Raw genomic sequence first — 16,759 nt, forward strand, 5'->3', positions numbered from 1 at the left:
GGTACCCGGAGCTTCAAGAGATGCTCACAGAGGACTAAGGGCCTGGGGAGCTAAGAAGGGACTTGCTTCAGCAAGTACCATGTCTTTTCCAAGAATTACCGCGGCTGCGTTTGACGGCATGGCGGTTGAATACCGGATTCTGAAGGGAAAAAGGCATTCCATAAGAGGTCATACCTACCTTGGTCAAAGCCAGGAAGGAGGTGACCGCACAACGTCATCACCACATGTGGTGAAAATATGTTGCGTGGGTAAGGCCAGGAAGGCTCCACGAAGGAAATTCAACTAGGTCGATTCTGCACTTCCTGAAAACAGGAGTGTTTTGAGCCTCAAATTGGGGTTCATTAAGATTTAAATTTCGGCCCTGTAGATTTTCTTCCAGAAAAAATTGACTTCAGTTCCTGAAGTCCAGATTGTAAAGGGTGTATTCCATATACAGTTCTTTTGTGCCTCTAGGGGCACCGTGAGATCTCAACATAGTGTTGGGATTCCTTAAAATCATATTGGTTTGAACCGCTCAAATCTGTGGATTTGAAATATCTCACATGGAAAGTGACCATGCTGTTGACCAATATCTCACATGGAAAGTGACCATGTTGTTAGTCCTGGCCTCGGCCAGGCGATTGTCAAAAAGAATGGGCGGTTTTGTTTTACAAAAGCCCATATTAGAATTTTCCATTTGAACAGGGCAGAACTGGGACTCGTCTCCAGTTTCTTCCTAAAGGGGTGTCAGCGTTGTCACCTGAAACAACCTATTGTGGTGCCTGCGGCTACTGGGGACTTGGAGGACTCCAAGTTACTAGACGTTGTCAGGGCCCTAAAAATATATATATATATATATATATATATAGTTAGGACGGCTGGAGTCAGAAAGTCTGACTTGCTGTTTATATTGTATGCACCCAACAAGCTGGGTGCTCCTGCTTCTAAGCAGTCTATTGCACGCTAGATTTGTAGTACAATTCAGCTTGCACATTCTGTGGCAGGCCTGCCACAGCCGAAATATGTAGATGCCCATTCCACAAGGAAGGTGGCCTCATCCTGGGCGGCTGCCCGAGGAGTCTCGGCATTATAACTTTGCCGAGCAGCTACGTGGTCAGGGGAGAACACGTTTGTAAAATTTTACAAATTTGATACTCTGGCTAAAGAGGACCTGGAGTTCTCTCATTCGGTGCTGCAGAGTCATCCGCACTCTCCCGCCCGTTTGGGAGCTTTGGTATAATCCCCATGGTCCTGACGGAGTCCCCAGCATCCACTAGGACGTTAGAGAAAATAAGAATTTACTTACCGATAATTCTATTTCTCGTAGTCCGTAGTGGATGCTGGGCGCCCATCCCAAGTGCGGATTGTCTGCAATGCTTGTACATAGTTATTGTTACAAAAATCGGGTTATTACTATTGTTGTGAGCCATTTTTTCAGAGGCTACTTCGTTTTGTTATCATACTGTTAACTGGGTTCAGATCACAAGTTGTACGGTGTGATTGGTGTGGCTGGTATGAGTCTTACCCGGGATTCAAGATCCTTCCTTATTGTGTACGCTCGTCCGGGCACAGTACCTAACTGAGGCTTGGAGGAGGGTCATAGGGGGAGGAGCCAGTACACACCATGTGACCTAAAAAGCTTTTTAGATGTGCCCTGTCTCCTGCGGAGCCCGCTATTCCCCATGGTCCTGACGGAGTCCCCAGCATCCACTACGGACTACGAGAAATAGAATTATCGGTAAGTAAATTCTTATTTTTTAAATGTACGTCTCCCAATCCAAGTGCGGCGGGCGCAGGTGGCTCCTATACATGCAATTGCCTACAAGTCCCATGAGCCCTCTCCGCGTCCAGCCGTCACTTCCTCCCTCTGTCTTCCGGTGTCTCTTATCTCCCATTCTCCTCTGTGTCCATCACGCTCTGTTCAGCCGGATATGCATCGAGAGTCCGTATCCATGGCAACCCGGTGTAACATTTTTTACTCGATAGCAGGAGTAGTTTATCAATATCAACGGTTCACAGTGTTTCTACACCCTCTCTCTCAGGTTGTCCTCGGAGTATTGATTTAAATAAACATGGGAAGATAATAAAACACATTGATTAACATTCTAATTCACAATATGATAGAGGACTTTTCATTCCACCAAAAAAGTGCTTATCCAGTGCAATACCACCAAAGTGCATTTTTTTGTTCTCCCATAAAAGAGGTGATAAGAAAAACCTGTCCCTATCTACATGCCCTACAGGAACCATTTTAACTCAAATTCTAAGTTCAATCCCCCCGGTTGTAGGGTGCCACACTCATAAATTTGTCTCATTTCTGCCTTAGCCAGCTGGGCGGGCAGGTCCCTTTGTCTCCAATGCCACTTAACCCATTGTAATCCTATGAACCTTTTTATTGCAGAAATGGATTTATGATGACATTTGGAAAAATGGTCCGATAAGGCATGAGTGTTCAAGCCATTTCTTATATTACGTAGGTGCTCGCCTATCCGCACCTTCAGAGGTCTTGAAGTCCTTCCGATGTAAAAAAACCCGCATGCGCACTCTATGGCGTATACCACGTTTTTTGTGTTGCAGGTATAAATTCGGAAACATTAAGTTTCTATTTGTTAATGGTAATTTCATTAGTTTTATTGGTTCCGTCCCCCTTTATGTTGCGGCAACCAAGGCACATGCCGCACCTAAAAAAGCCTTTTGATTTAATGGTTAGTAGTGATCTTACTGGTGGCAAAGCACCCCTAACCAAGGCATTGCTTAAATTGGGTGCTCTCCTATATATGCACTTGGGTTTATTGGGGAGTTTGTCTCCTACAATGGGATCTCTTTTTAATATCCCCCAATGTTTGCTCAGTTTTTTTTCGACATCCTTATATTGGCTATTAAAGGACGTGATGAAAGCCCATTCATAAGGAGTGGATGATGTTGCTTTTTTGGCCTTTTTTTGCAATAGATCTCTTCTGTCAAGTTTCCCCATCTTAGCGGTGGTGTCTTTTATTGCACATGGTTTATATCCAGATGCAGCAAAGTTTTCCTGCATTTCCTCTGCTTGTTCTTCAAAAACATTGATCTCCGTGCAGTTTCTACGCAGACGGCGTATCTGACCACACGGTATAGATCCGAGCCAGTCTGGATGGTGGCAACTGCTCTGTTTAAGATAGGACCTGGAGTCCGTGGGTTTCCGATAGTTTCTTGTCTGTAATATGCCCTCCTTGGGGTATACTGTGACATCCAGGAAGTGTATTTCCTCACTACTCATTTCAAAAGAAAAAGTGATGTTAACAGAGTTTTGATTTAAGTAGTCACAGAACTCCTTCAATGTGCTGGTGTCTCCTCTCCATATAAAAAACACATCATCTATGTACCTAGTCCAGGACACCAGGTTCGCTCCAAAGGGGTTGTTATCCCAAATGTGTTGATCTTCCCACAACCCCATAAAGAGGTTGGCATAACTTGGAGCGAACCTGGTGCCCATGGCGGTACCCACCTTCTGTACATAAAAGGTGTCCCTAAAATGGAAATAATTATTTCTTAAAATCAGTTCCACACCCTCCAGTATGAATTTCTGTTTCCCTCCTGATAAATCACTCTGCCTTACAGCTTCTGTAATGGCGGTGAGTCCGTCCTGATGATCTATCACCGTATACAGCGACCTCACGTCCGCTGTCACCATAATGAAATTATCTTCCCATGAAATGGTAGTCAAGAGATTGAGGAAATCGGTGGTATCCTTTAAATGGGACCTGTTGTTTAGTACCAGGGGCTGTAGGTGATAATCCAAATATTCTGATAAATTACAAGTTACAGAATTTATACCCGAAACAATCGGCCTACCTGGTGGTCTTAGTGGGTCCTTATGTATTTTAGGTAAGATGTAGATAATTGGAATGGTAGGTTCCTCATTCAACAAATATCTGTATTCCTTTTCCTCTAAGATGTTCTGTTCCAAATATCTATCTAGAAAACCTCGCAGTTTGTCTAGAATGTCCTGTGTAGGGTCCTTCTTCAACTTGGCATATGTTCCCTGATCTTCCACCTGTCTCAACACTTCTTCTTCATACATTTGTTTGTTGAGAACAACCACCCCGCCGCCCTTGTCGGCGGGCTTAATCACCAAGTCTGTATTTTCTTTGAGAGATTTTAAAGCTTGTCTCTCTTTCCAAGTCAATAAAACTAATGAAATTGCCATTAACAAAAAGAAACTTAATGTTTCCGAATTTATAACCTGCAACACAAAAAACGTGGTATACGCCATAGAGTGCGCATGCGGGTTATTTTACATCGGAAGGACTTCAAGACCTCTGAAGGTGCGGATAGGCGAGCACCTACGTAATATAAGAAATGGCTTATACACTCATGCCTTATCGGACCATTTTTCCAAATGTCATCATAAATCCATTTCTGCAATAAAAAGGTTCATAGGATTACAATGGGTTAAGGGGCATTGGAGACAAAGGGACCTGCCCGCCCAGCTGGCTAAGGCAGAAATGAGACAAATTTATGAGTGTGGCACCCTACAACCGGGGGGATTGAACTTAGAATTTGAGTTAAAATGGTTCCTGTAGGGCATGTAGATAGGGACAGGTTTTTCTTATCACCTCTTTTATGGGAGAACAAAAAAATGCACTTTGGTGGTATTGCACTGGATAAGCACTTTTTTGGTGGAATGAAAAGTCCTCTATCATATTGTGAATTAGAATGTTAATCAATGTGTTTTATTATCTTCCCATGTTTATTTAAATCAATACTCCGAGGACAACCTGAGAGAGAGGGTGTAGAAACACTGTGAACCGTTGATATTGATAAACTACTCCTGCTATCGAGTAAAAAATGTTACACCGGGTTGCCATGGATACGGACTCTCGATGCATATCCGGCTGAACAGAGCACGATGGACACAGAGGAGAAGGGGAGATAAGAGACACCGGAAGACAGAGGGAGGAAGTGACGGCTGGACGCGGAGAGGGCTCATGGGACTTGTAGGCAATTGCATGTATAGGAGCCACCTGCGCCCGCCGCACTTGGATTGGGAGACGTACATTTAAAAATGGGACAGAGAGGGAGAGTTCACTACACCGGATGCCTTGACAAAGACCCGTTAAGGGTAGAAACGCGTTGGCTGTTATATCTGAGGACAGAGAGCGGGGGAACCAGTGCGAGAGACCATCTATCCAGACGGTGGGACGACAGCCGCGGTTGCCGTGGAGTTCATATTCACATGCTTGTAGAACTGCCGCGAGACAGTTCTGACCTACCGCTGGTAATTACGCACTTGGGACTCCTTATCATCTATCACACACTGCTGTGTATATGTTTTTTAATAAGTGTTATGTGTTTGTACATTAAATTTTAAATTTGTTTAAACTGTACATCACTATATGCACTTTCTTTCCATGTTACATGACATTGAAATTTGCTTGAGGAAGGACTTGTGAAACACACCACAGTCCCTGTATGGGCGCTTGTATGTATCATCACCATCATATTTTGTAGTTTATATTGACGTATTTTCAAATTGGGTAGAAGCGTTCCCTGCTGCCACAAATACTGCTACGTTCACTGCAAAGAAAATTGTGCAGGAATTTGTGTGTAGATATGGTATCCCTAGAATAATTGAAAGCGATAGGGGTACCCATTTTACAGGTGAAGTCTTTCAGGTCATGTGCAAACTGATGGGAATTAATAGCAAGCTGCATACTCCGTACCGTCCACAGGCGAGTGCAAAGGTGGAGAGAGTGAATAGCACTATTAAGAACAAGCTGAGCAAATTAATGGCTGAAACTGGATTGTCGTGGCCAGAAGCTTTGCCATTAGTGTTGTACAGCATCAGAACCACTCCCAGGTCTCCCCTTAACCTATCACCCTTTGAAATTCTTTTTGGTCGACAACCTCATGTAATGATAGACCCCCAGGATGATTTGAAATGTAATAATGAAGTGACTGTGAAATATTTGGTTGGGATGAGCCAGCAGCTGAGAAATCAACAAAGAAATTTAAAGCTGGTGATTCCTGACCTGCCGAACAGTAATTGTCATGACATTGATCCTGGGGATTATGTGATGATTCGAAATTTCTTACGCTCAGGTTGCCTCATAGACAGGTGGGAAGGACCGTATCAAGTCTTGTTAACCAGCACAACAGCATTGAAGGTCGCCGAAAGAGAGACTTGGATCCACTCGTCCCACTGCAAGAAGGTCGCTGACCGGAGAGAACTCGTGACAAAGAGCAGAGTGTAGAGAATCTCGTATCACTGGAGTGTCTGTTCCGGGAAAGTTGAGAGGCAGGACTGTTGAAGGGCATCTGAGCACAGAGAGTAACAAGAGCTAGAACGGTTGTCGTACCACTTTCTTTTTTCACCTCCCCCTGCATTTCTCCTTTCTTTTCTCCTTCTTATTTTCCTCCTTTCCCCTAACAAAATGGATTGATCACAAGAGACTGTGTTTCGGGTTCTATTAGTAACTCTGGTTTTGATAAGGACAGTTTGTTTTTGTGAGGGTCCCAGAGAGGTCGAGCAGGGATCTGGAATGGGTTCTGATGGCAAGTATGAATTTGTAGGATCTCAGGATCAGCACATCACTTTAGTAAAGGCTGGCGGGGTTATTGTCTGATGAATATTGTATTTGTAGGAATTGTGAGAATATAGTTGAGGATGGGTGCATCCAGAGATGTCAGTCCAACCTTAATATCGACATGGACCGTCATCCGTTGAGTGATTACCACTCACTAGTGGGTAAGGTCTTAAACCAGACAGAATGCTGGGTGTGCTCACAAGTACCTCAAGGTCAGAGCAAGTCAGGATTAGTACCATACACTTTAGCAATAGATGAGGTACTCGAATTGCGAGGTGGGAGACCGGTGGACAAGAAATTCAATATTTCTAGGCCCCCTAGTTTGAAGCTCCACCAGTATCATGTAGACAGATCCTTATTATGTTTTAATATTTCCAATTAGCGAAAACCGGGAAATTGGGAAGTGACGTGGAATAACCAGACAATGACCTTTTCACACAGAGCTGATAGGATACCCATAGACTCTGAACTTGTACGCCAAATAGCCAACAGTGGGAGGTATTTCCGGTATAGGTATACTCGTGGAAGCAAGACCATGTGAGTTGGAAAAGTATCGCCAGGGTATTGTGCTCATATCATCCAGCCCGATACTTGTACTGAGCAGATGGGAGAACTAGGGATAGGTTTCTTTACTTGAAAAATTTGTAATATGGTGATGTTATATTTTGTCCCCTATGTCCTCCCAGATAATGCCTATTTTATATGTGGGAGGAAGGCGTACAAGTGGCTTGCCCCGAGCTCAGAGGGATTGTGTTATATTGGGAGAGTACTGCCAGAGGTCATGACCATAACCCATGATAAGATGAAAGACGTTCACCGCAGTGCTCAGGCTCCTTATACTCATACTCACTATGAACACATCATCAAGAGACACCTCATAGATAGGACAGAGCACGCAGCCTCTGATTTGATCCACGAATCCACCGGGATTCAATTCCTTCTCGCATTAGACATCACCCGTACTGCCAGAGGAATGATAAATTATAGGTATATCCATGCGCTAGCGAACTTGATAGATAATATCACTGAGATGTATGACGACACCTTCAGGTATACGGGAAGGGAGTTACAAACTTACAAGAAGGAACTGATTCAGCACAGGATGGTCCTAAATTATATCACAGCCATGACAGGTGGGTACTGTGTTACTCTGGCAACTCAATATGGGGTGAAGTGCTGTACGTATATTACGAACAGTACTGACGACCCAACGGAGATTATCGATCAAAAGATGGACGATATCTTGCAGTTGAAGTGGGAGTTCAGGAGGAAACACAACCTTACCTTGGCGACTGTGAGTAATGAACTGACCGGCTGGGTCTCATGGTTGAACACACAAAATTGGTTCTCAGGTTTAGGAGAGTGGGCTCAAAATGTTATTATGAGTATAGGGAAGTTTCTCCTTTGTATCCTGGGAGTCGTCATAATTATTGGTTTGATATTTAGGTGTGTTCGAATTCTGACGCGGCGCAAGCACGGCACAAAGTTGATGAGTCTAAGGAGCAAGGGCGCTGTTATAGCAGCAGATTTAATTTATGACCCGTCCATAGAGACCGTGTTATGATAAGGATTGCAAATGAATTTCATGGCCTGTTTCTTTCACCCGTTTTTCTTTTGTTTCCCCCTCTGCCCAGATACATCCATTCGGAAAAGACATCAGCCCTACCCAAAATGTTTATATGAATGTATTTTAGATATGTGTCTTATCTTCACCTCTGCAACCTCCAGTTAATAGCACACATAGTCGACAGGTGATATCCACATATACTAGCACTCACATACGTTTCCCCCTCCATGTATCATCAACTAAATGTGCACCCCATTTGTTTTAACAAGAAGCCGAAAAGAGCTCGGTAGTGTTTGTTGGCCCATTTATAGACCCTTGATACGGGATGAGAAGGATTTAATGTATACTTCGCAATACCTCAAAGCTTATTTAGAACATATATGGCACGATGATACATGCCCTTCAGACATGGATTCATACATACATGCTTTTTACTATCCCACTAGGTCATACATTTCCTACCTACCACTCTCCCCCGACCATCCAAAATTCTGTAGATATTGTGTAGATATCTTTTTGTTTAGTGATTAGATAGTGGCAGTTATTGGTGACTGCCAAAGGGTGGACTGTCAAAGTCGAAAAATATTGCAGTACACACATCACGTACAAAATACACACAGATGGCCTCCCTGCGTGCACTTGTTCTGTCGTGCGTGCACATATCCGCAACTTGCGTATGGTTGCTCCCGCGTATTAGCGCGTGGTATGAGTATTTACGGTAGAGTTTGTGAACGCACGGAAGGCTATCAAAACACATTACATATTTCTCTGACGTCCTAGTGGATGCTGGGACTCCGTAAGGACCATGGGGATATAGCGGCTCCGCAGGAGACAGGGCACAATAATAAAAGCTTTAGGATCAGGTGGTGTGCACTGGCTCCTCCCCCTATGACCCTCCTCCAAGCCTCAGTTAGATTTTTGTGCCCGACGAGAAGGGTGCAATCTAGGTGGCTCTCCTGAGCTGCTTAGAATAAAAGTTTAAGTTAGGTTTTTTATTTTCAGTGAGTCCTGCTGGCAACAGGCTCACTGCTACGAGGGACTTAGGGGAGAGAAGTAAACTCACCTGCGTGCAGGATGGATTTGCTTCTTAGGCTACTGGACACCATTAGCTCCAGAGGGATCGAACACAGGCCCAGCCATGGAGTCCGGTCCCGGAGCCGTGCCGCCGACCCCCCTTGCAGATGCCGAAGTTGAAGAGGTCCAGAGGTCCAGAAACAGGCGGCAGAAGACTTTCAGTCTTCATAAGGTAGCGCACAGCACTGCAGCTGTGCGCCATTGTTGTCAGCACACTTCACCAACAGTCACCAACTGTCACTGAGGGTGCAGGGCGCTGGGGGGGGCGCCCTGGGCAGCAATGTATAATACCTTTTTATGGCTAAAATACATCACATATAGCCCTTGAGGCTATATGGATGTATTTAACCCCTGCCAGATCTCACAAACTCCGGGAGAAGAGCCCGCCGAAAAGGGGGCGGGGCCTATTCTCCTCAGCACACGGCGCCATTTTCCTGCTCAGCTCTGCTGTGAGGAAGGCTCCCAGGCTCTCCCCTGCACTGCACTACAGAAACAGAGTTAAAACAGAGAGGGGGGGCACTTATTTGGCGATATGATTACATATATAAAAATGCTATAAGGGAAAACACTTATATAAGGGGTTGTCCCTGTATAATTATAGCGTTTTTGGTGTGTGCTGGCAAACTCTCCCTCTGTCTCCCCAAAGGGCTAGTGGGGTCCTGTCCTCTATCAGAGCATTCCCTGTGTGTGTGATGTGTGTCGGTACGTGTGTGTCGACATGTAGGAGGACGATGTTGGTGAGGAGGCGGAGCAAATTGCCTGTATTGGTGATGTCACTCTCTAGGGAGTCGACACTGGAATGGATGGCTTATTTAGGAATTACGTGATAATGTCAACACGCTGCAAGGTCGGTTGACGACATGAGACGGCCGGCAAACAAATTAGTACCTGTCCAGGCGTCTCAGACACCGTCAGGGGCTTGTAAAAACGCCCATTTACCTCAGTCGGTCGACACAGACACGGACATTGACTCCAGTGTCGACGGTGAAGAAACAAACGTATTTTCCTTTAGGGCCACACGTTTCATGTTAAGGGCAATGAAGGAGGTGTTACATATTTCTGATACTACAAGTACCACAAATAAGGGTATTATGTAGGGTGTGAATAAACTACTTGTAGTTTTTCCTGAATCAGATAAATTAAATGAAGTGTGTGATGATACGTGGGTTTCCTCCGATAGAAAATTATTGGCGGTATACCCTTTCCCGCCAGAAGTTAGGGCGAGTTGGGAAACACACCTTAGGGTGGATAAGGCGCTCACACGCTTATAAAAACAAGGGGCGTTACCGTCTCCAGATACGGCAGCCCTCAAGGAGCCAGCTGATAGGAAGCTGAAAAATATCCTAAAAGTATATACACACATACTGGTGTTATACTACGACCAGCAATCGCCTCAGCCTGGATGTGCAGCGCTGAGGGGGCTTGGTCGGATTTCCTGACTGAAAATATTGATACCCTTGACAGGGACAAGATTTTATTGACTATAGATGCATTTCTATATATGCGAGATGCGCAGAGGGATATTTGCATTCTGGCATCAAGAGTAAATGTGATGTCCATATCTGCCAGACGAAGACACGACAGTGGTCAGGTGATGCAGATTCCAGACGGCACATGGAAGTATTGCCGTATAAAGGGGCGGTCCATCGGACCTGGTGGCCATGGCAACAGCTGAAAAATCCACCTTTTGTTACCCCAAGTCACATCTCAGCAGAAAAGGACACAGTCTTTTCAGTCTCAGTCCTTTCGTCCCCATAAGGGCAGGCGGGCAAAAGGGCCAGTCATATCTGCCCAGGGGTAGAGGAAAGGGAAGAAGACTGCAGCAGGCAGCCCATTCCCAGGAACAGAAGCCCTCCACAGCTTCTGCCAAGTCCGCAGCATGACGCTGGGGCCGTACAAGCGGACTCAGGTGCGGTAGGGGGTCATCTCAAGAGTTTCAGCACGCAGGGGGCTCACTCACAAGTGGACTCCTGGATCCTACACGTAGTATCCCAGGTGTACATTGGAAATTTGAGACGTCTCCCCCTCACAAGTTCCTGAAGTCTGCTTTACCAACGTCTCCCTCCGACAGGGAGGCAGTATTGGGAACAATTCACAGGCTGTATTCCCAGCAGGTGATAATCAAAGTACCCCTTCTACAACAAGGGAAGGGGTATTATTCCACACTATATTGTGGTACTGAAGCCAGACGGCTCGGTGAGATCTGAAATATTTGAACACTTACATACAAGCGTTCAAATCAAGATGGAGTCACTCAGAGTAGTGATAGCGAACCAGGAAGAAGGGGACGATATGGTGTCACTGGATATCAGGGACGCTTACCTACATGTCCAAATTTGCCTTCTCACCAAGGGTACCTCAGGTTCGTGGTACAGAACTGTCACTATCAGTTCAGACGCTGCCGTTTGGATTGTCCACGGCACCCCGGGTCTTTACCAAGGTAATGGCCGAAATGATGATTCTTCTTAAAAGAAATATGGACGCTTTCCTGATAAGGGCAAGGTCCAGAGAACAGTTGGAGGTCGGAGTAGCACTATCTTAAGTAGTTCTACGACAACACGAGTGGATTCTAAATATTCCAAAATCGCAGTTTTTTCCGACGACACGTCTACTGTTCCTAGGGATGATTCTGGACACAGTCCAGAAAAGGATGTTTTCTCCCGGAGAAGAAAGCCAGGGAGTTATCCGAGCTAGTCAGGAACCTCCTAAAACCAGGAAAAGTATCAGTGCATCATTGCACAAGGATCCTGTGAAAAATGGTGGTTTCTTACAAAGCGATCCCATTCGGTAGATTTCACGCAAGAACCTTTCCGTGGGATCTGCTGGAAAAATGGTCCGGATCGCATCTTCAGATGCATCAGCGGATAACCCTGTCTCCAAGGACAAGGGTGTTTCTTCTGCGGTGGCTGCAGAGTGCTCATCTATGAAAGGGCCGCAGATTCGGCATTCAGGACTGGGTCCTGGTGACCACGGATGCCAGCCTGAGTGGCTGGGAAGCAGTCACACAAGGAAAAAATTTCCAGAGAGTGTGATCAAGTCTGGAGACTTCTCTCCACATAAATATACTGGAGCTAAGGGCAATTTACAATGCTCTAAGCTTAGCAAGACCTCTGCTTCAAGGTCAGCCGGTATTGATCCAGTGGGACAACATCACGGCAGTCGCCCACGTAAACAGACAGGGCGGCACAAGAAGCAGGAGGGAAATGGCAGAAACTACAAGGATTCTTCGCTGGGCGAAAAATCATGTGATAACACTCTCAGCAGTGTTCATTCCGGGAGTGGAAAACTGGGAAACAGACTTCCTCAGCAGGCATGACCTCCACCCGGGAGAGTGGGGACTTCATCGGGAAGTCTTCCACATGATTGTAAACCGTTGGGAAAAACCAAAGGTGGACATGATGGCGTCCCGCCTGAACAAAAAACTAGACAGATATTGCGCCAGGTCAAGGGACCCTCAGGCAATAGCGGTGGACGCTCTGGTAACACTGTGGGTGTACCAGTCAGAGTATGTGTTCCCTCCTATGCCTCTCATACCAAAAGTACTGAGAATCATAAGAGGGAGATGAGTAAGAACGATACTCGTGGTTCCGGATTGGCCAAGAAAGACTTGGTACCCGAAACTTCAAGAGATGTTCACGGAAGACCCGTGGCCTCTACCTTTAAGAAAGGACCTGCTCCAGCAGGGGCCTTGTCTGTTCCAAGACTTACCGCGGCCGCGTTTGACGGCATGGCGGTTGAACGCCGGATCCTGAAAGGGCATTCCAGATGAAGTCATCCCTACCCTGGTCGAAGACAGGAAGGATGTAACCGCAAAACATTTTCACCGCATTTGGTGAAGATATGTTGCGTGGTGTGAGGCCAAGAAGGCCCCTACAGAGGAATTCCAACTGGGTCGTTTCCTACATTTCCTGAAAACAGGACTGTCTATGGGCCTAAAATTAGGGTCCATTAAGGTTCAAATTTCGGCCCTGTCGAATTTCTTCCAGAAAGAACTGGCTTTAGTGCCTGACGTTCAGATGTTTGTAAAAGGGGTACTGCATATACAGCCTCCTTTTGTGCCCCAGTGGCACCTTGGGATCTCAATGTTGTTTTGAGTTTCCTAAAGTCACATTGGTTTGAACCACTCACCACTGTGGACTTAGCATCGTCACCTTCCATGTGAGATATTTTATTAGCCCTGGCTTCAGCCAGGCGTGTGTCAGAATTGGCGGCTTTATCATATATAAAGCCCTTACTTAATTTTTCATTCTGACAGGGCAGAATTGAGGACTCGTCCTCAATTTCTCTTTAAGGTGTTTTCTGTTTTTCACATGAACCAACCTATTGTGGTACCTGCGGGTACTAGGGACTTGGAGGACTCCAAGTTACTTGACGTTGTCAGGGCCCTGAAAAATATGTTTCCAGGACGGCTGGAGTCAGAAAATCTGACTCGCTGTTTAGCCTGTATGCACACAACAAGATGGGTGCTCCTGCTTCTAAGCAGACGATTGCTCGCTGGATTTGTAATACAATTCAGTTTACACATTCTGTGGCAGGCCTGCCACAGCCAAAATCTGTAAAAGCCCATTCCAAAAGGAAGGGGGCTCATCTTGGGCGACTGCCCGAGGGGTCTCGGCTTTACAACTTTGCCGAGCAGTTACTTGGTCAGGGGCAAACACGTTTGCTAAATTCTACAAATTTGATACCCTGGCTGAGGAGGACATGGAGTTCTCTCATTCGGTGCTGCAGGGTCATCCGCACTCTCCCGCCCGTTTGGGAGCTTTGGTATAATCCCCATGGTCCTTACGGAGTCCCAGCATCCACTAGGACGTCAGAGAAAATAAGATTTTACTTACCGATAAATCTATTTCTCGTAGTCCGTAGTGGATGCTGGGCGCCCATCCCAAGTGCGGATTGTCTGCAATACTTGTACATAGTTATTGTTACAAAAATCGGGTTATTCTTGTTGTGAGCCGTCTTTTCAGAGGCTCCTTCGTTGTTATCATACTGTTAACTGGGTTCAGATCACAGGTTGTACGGTGTGATTGGTGTGGCTGGTATGAGTCTTACCCGGGATTCAATATCCTTCCTTATTATGCACGCTCGTCCGGGCACAGTATCCTAACTGAGGCTTGGAGGAGGGTCATAGGGGGAGGAGCCAGTGCACACCACCTGATCCTAAAGCTTTTATTATTGTGCCCTGTCTCCTGCGGAGCCGCTATATCCCCATGGTCCTTACGGAGTCCCAGCATCCACTACGGACTACGAGAAATAGATTTATCGGTAAGTAAAATCTTATTTTTAATCCAAATAGTGCACAATGTACACATAGCCTCCCTGCACCACAGCAGCAAGTAACAACAGTTTAAATGGTTTCAGAACAAAGGGATTCACCTTTACAGAATAGGAGGGACAGAACAAGTTTATAAGGTGGTGTTTGGTATCCAGCTGAAGGGTATTTTAAGGGTAACATTCCGGTGTTGGTTTGAGAAAGATCGCATGTTCCTGCGGATAGTTATGTGCAGGAGCAGAATATAGATATAAACTGTATTTACTGTACATTATGTATGCGGCGGGAATCTAGAGGAGACCACCTACAAGAGCAGTTGGAACAGACATCGCCCACCTATTCAAACAGACCTATGACCTCTCCTGTACTATAAATGACCATCCCTGTGTCCAATGGACAAAGAGATTACAGTATCCATTGTGTTATGTTTTGGATGAAGTGAATAAAGAGAGCCTGCAGCAGGCCTGGTCAGACACAAGACTCACAAAGTTATCTATTAGATGACCGAGGACCGGCCGGGTTGCGCAAGCTTGTCCACTCACGTATGTACCATTGAATGTAGCCATTTACTCTGTTATATTGTATTGTATTATTTGTATTGTAACCCCCTTTCAGCAATAATCCACTGTGGTGTCGGAACCCAGCGGTAAAATCACAATTGGTGTCGTGTCTTCATTGCCCTGCTAAGGTTTAAAGTGTATTATCATTGCATTGCATTGCTGTAAAAGGTTTAAAGTGTATCTCTGGGTGTGTACGCGCTGTGAGTACTTTGTACCGTCAGCGCAGCGTTTGTACGCTAAGTCCGTACACAGAACGGGACTTTGTACGCTAATAGCGTACAAGGTACGTAGAGTGTGTATTAGGTACAGCGGCCGCAGCGGCTCCATGGTAAAGTGTATTTAAGGTGTGTTTTAAGGTATAGCTTTCATTCCTAAGGATAAATCAGCATTATCATTACCATAACACAAGTCATATTAATATTAGTACTAATTATATAAAGATTAAATTGGCACAAGTATGAACTTCAGGTCAGACTTACACTCTGGCCAAATCTAACAACAAGATTCTGGTCCCTAGATCTATCTTCAGCAACCTCAAGAATACTGTAGTCTACTGACCAAAGAACATGTTGTTATGAAACAAACCAAGTCTTGTGAAATAAGTACTTTCTTTTTAGTATACTCTATACTTTGTTTTTTCTTCCCTAGGGGATGTTGGACAGACTCTGTACAACGAGATCTCCAGCCATTTCCTAAAGGGCTTGACACCCGAAGATCTTCAGCCACAGTTTGAACACAAGATGGGCCCAGAAAGACTTGAGACTTGCTACATCCTCTTCAATATGGATCAGGACCCTGCCAAAGAGACATGAGCATGTTAATGTAAAAAATATATTTCATTGAGAGGATATACAAGATATTGCTAGTGGCCATATATAATTATTTTGGGTTATTGGGTTTAAGTAACAAATGCAACAGGACTTTTCCATGAATGTGATTATCTACTTACACATGTAAACCTCAGCAGTAAGTGCTGTCCCCTTATAGCTATTGATGCATAACACAGATTGCCTTCAATTACCAATAACAATTAAAGTTCTGCTGTTGAAACCGCAACAATATTGCTGTTCTAGAAGTTATGGGGATTCTTTGGGGTCAATTCAATTCGGCAACTTATGAATAGCGCCGGGAATTAGCTCCCGACGCTATTCAATTCAGCTCCAGTTAAGTCGGCGATGTCCCGTTCTCGCCGACTAAACAGGTTGAATTGTCGGGAGAACGGGCATTCTCCGACTTAACTCCCCGGCGCGAGGCTGATTCCCGACAGAATCAGCCTCGCGCCGGCCGCGAGGCAGCACTTTTGTCGGGTTTTTTCTCTCATCCCCCAGGGATGAGAGAAGAATTCCCGACAATTGCGGGTAACTAGCAGCTGAATTGAATAGTGTCGGGAGCTAATTCCCGGCGCTATTCATAAGTTGCTGAATTGAATTGACCCCTTTATGTTTTATTTGTAAGCTGATCTTTCAGTAGCTGCCTGGCTTATTCCCTAGCTGCTGGCTCACAGTTGCTTCAGCAAACTCTCCTCACACCTACCTGCCAGCAGGCTTGCGATGGGGGACGACTGTGCAGCCCAGACTAAAATGGATCTCACCCCCCAGCTATTGACGATGTACAAAGCAAGGACTATGAAGACATGGGGCCTAATTCAGACTTCATCGTAGCAGCAACTTTGTTAGCAGATGGGCAAAACCATGTGCACTGCAGGTGGGGCAGATATAACATGTGCAGAGAGTGTTAGATTTGG

At 45.4% G+C, this 16,759-nt stretch overlaps 1 protein-coding gene across 2 annotated transcripts in view; it reads left to right on the plus strand.

Annotated features, from left to right (window-relative positions):
- LOC134948806 (serine/threonine-protein kinase Nek5-like) overlaps window positions 1–16,074 on the plus strand; it is a 129,271-nt gene extending 113,197 nt beyond the window's left edge. For both annotated transcript variants that reach the window (XM_063937045.1, XM_063937044.1), the window contains exon 4: window positions 15,664–16,074. In XM_063937045.1, the coding sequence (XP_063793115.1) occupies window positions 15,664–15,827 (164 nt within the window). In that variant the 3' untranslated portion in view covers window positions 15,828–16,074. The remainder of the gene's footprint in view (window positions 1–15,663) is intronic.
- The last annotated feature ends 685 nt before the right edge of the window (window positions 16,075–16,759 follow it).

The sequence above is a fragment of the Pseudophryne corroboree genome, chromosome 8 (genome assembly GCF_028390025.1).
Source record: "Pseudophryne corroboree isolate aPseCor3 chromosome 8, aPseCor3.hap2, whole genome shotgun sequence".
Classification (NCBI taxonomy): Eukaryota; Metazoa; Chordata; class Amphibia; order Anura; family Myobatrachidae; genus Pseudophryne; species Pseudophryne corroboree.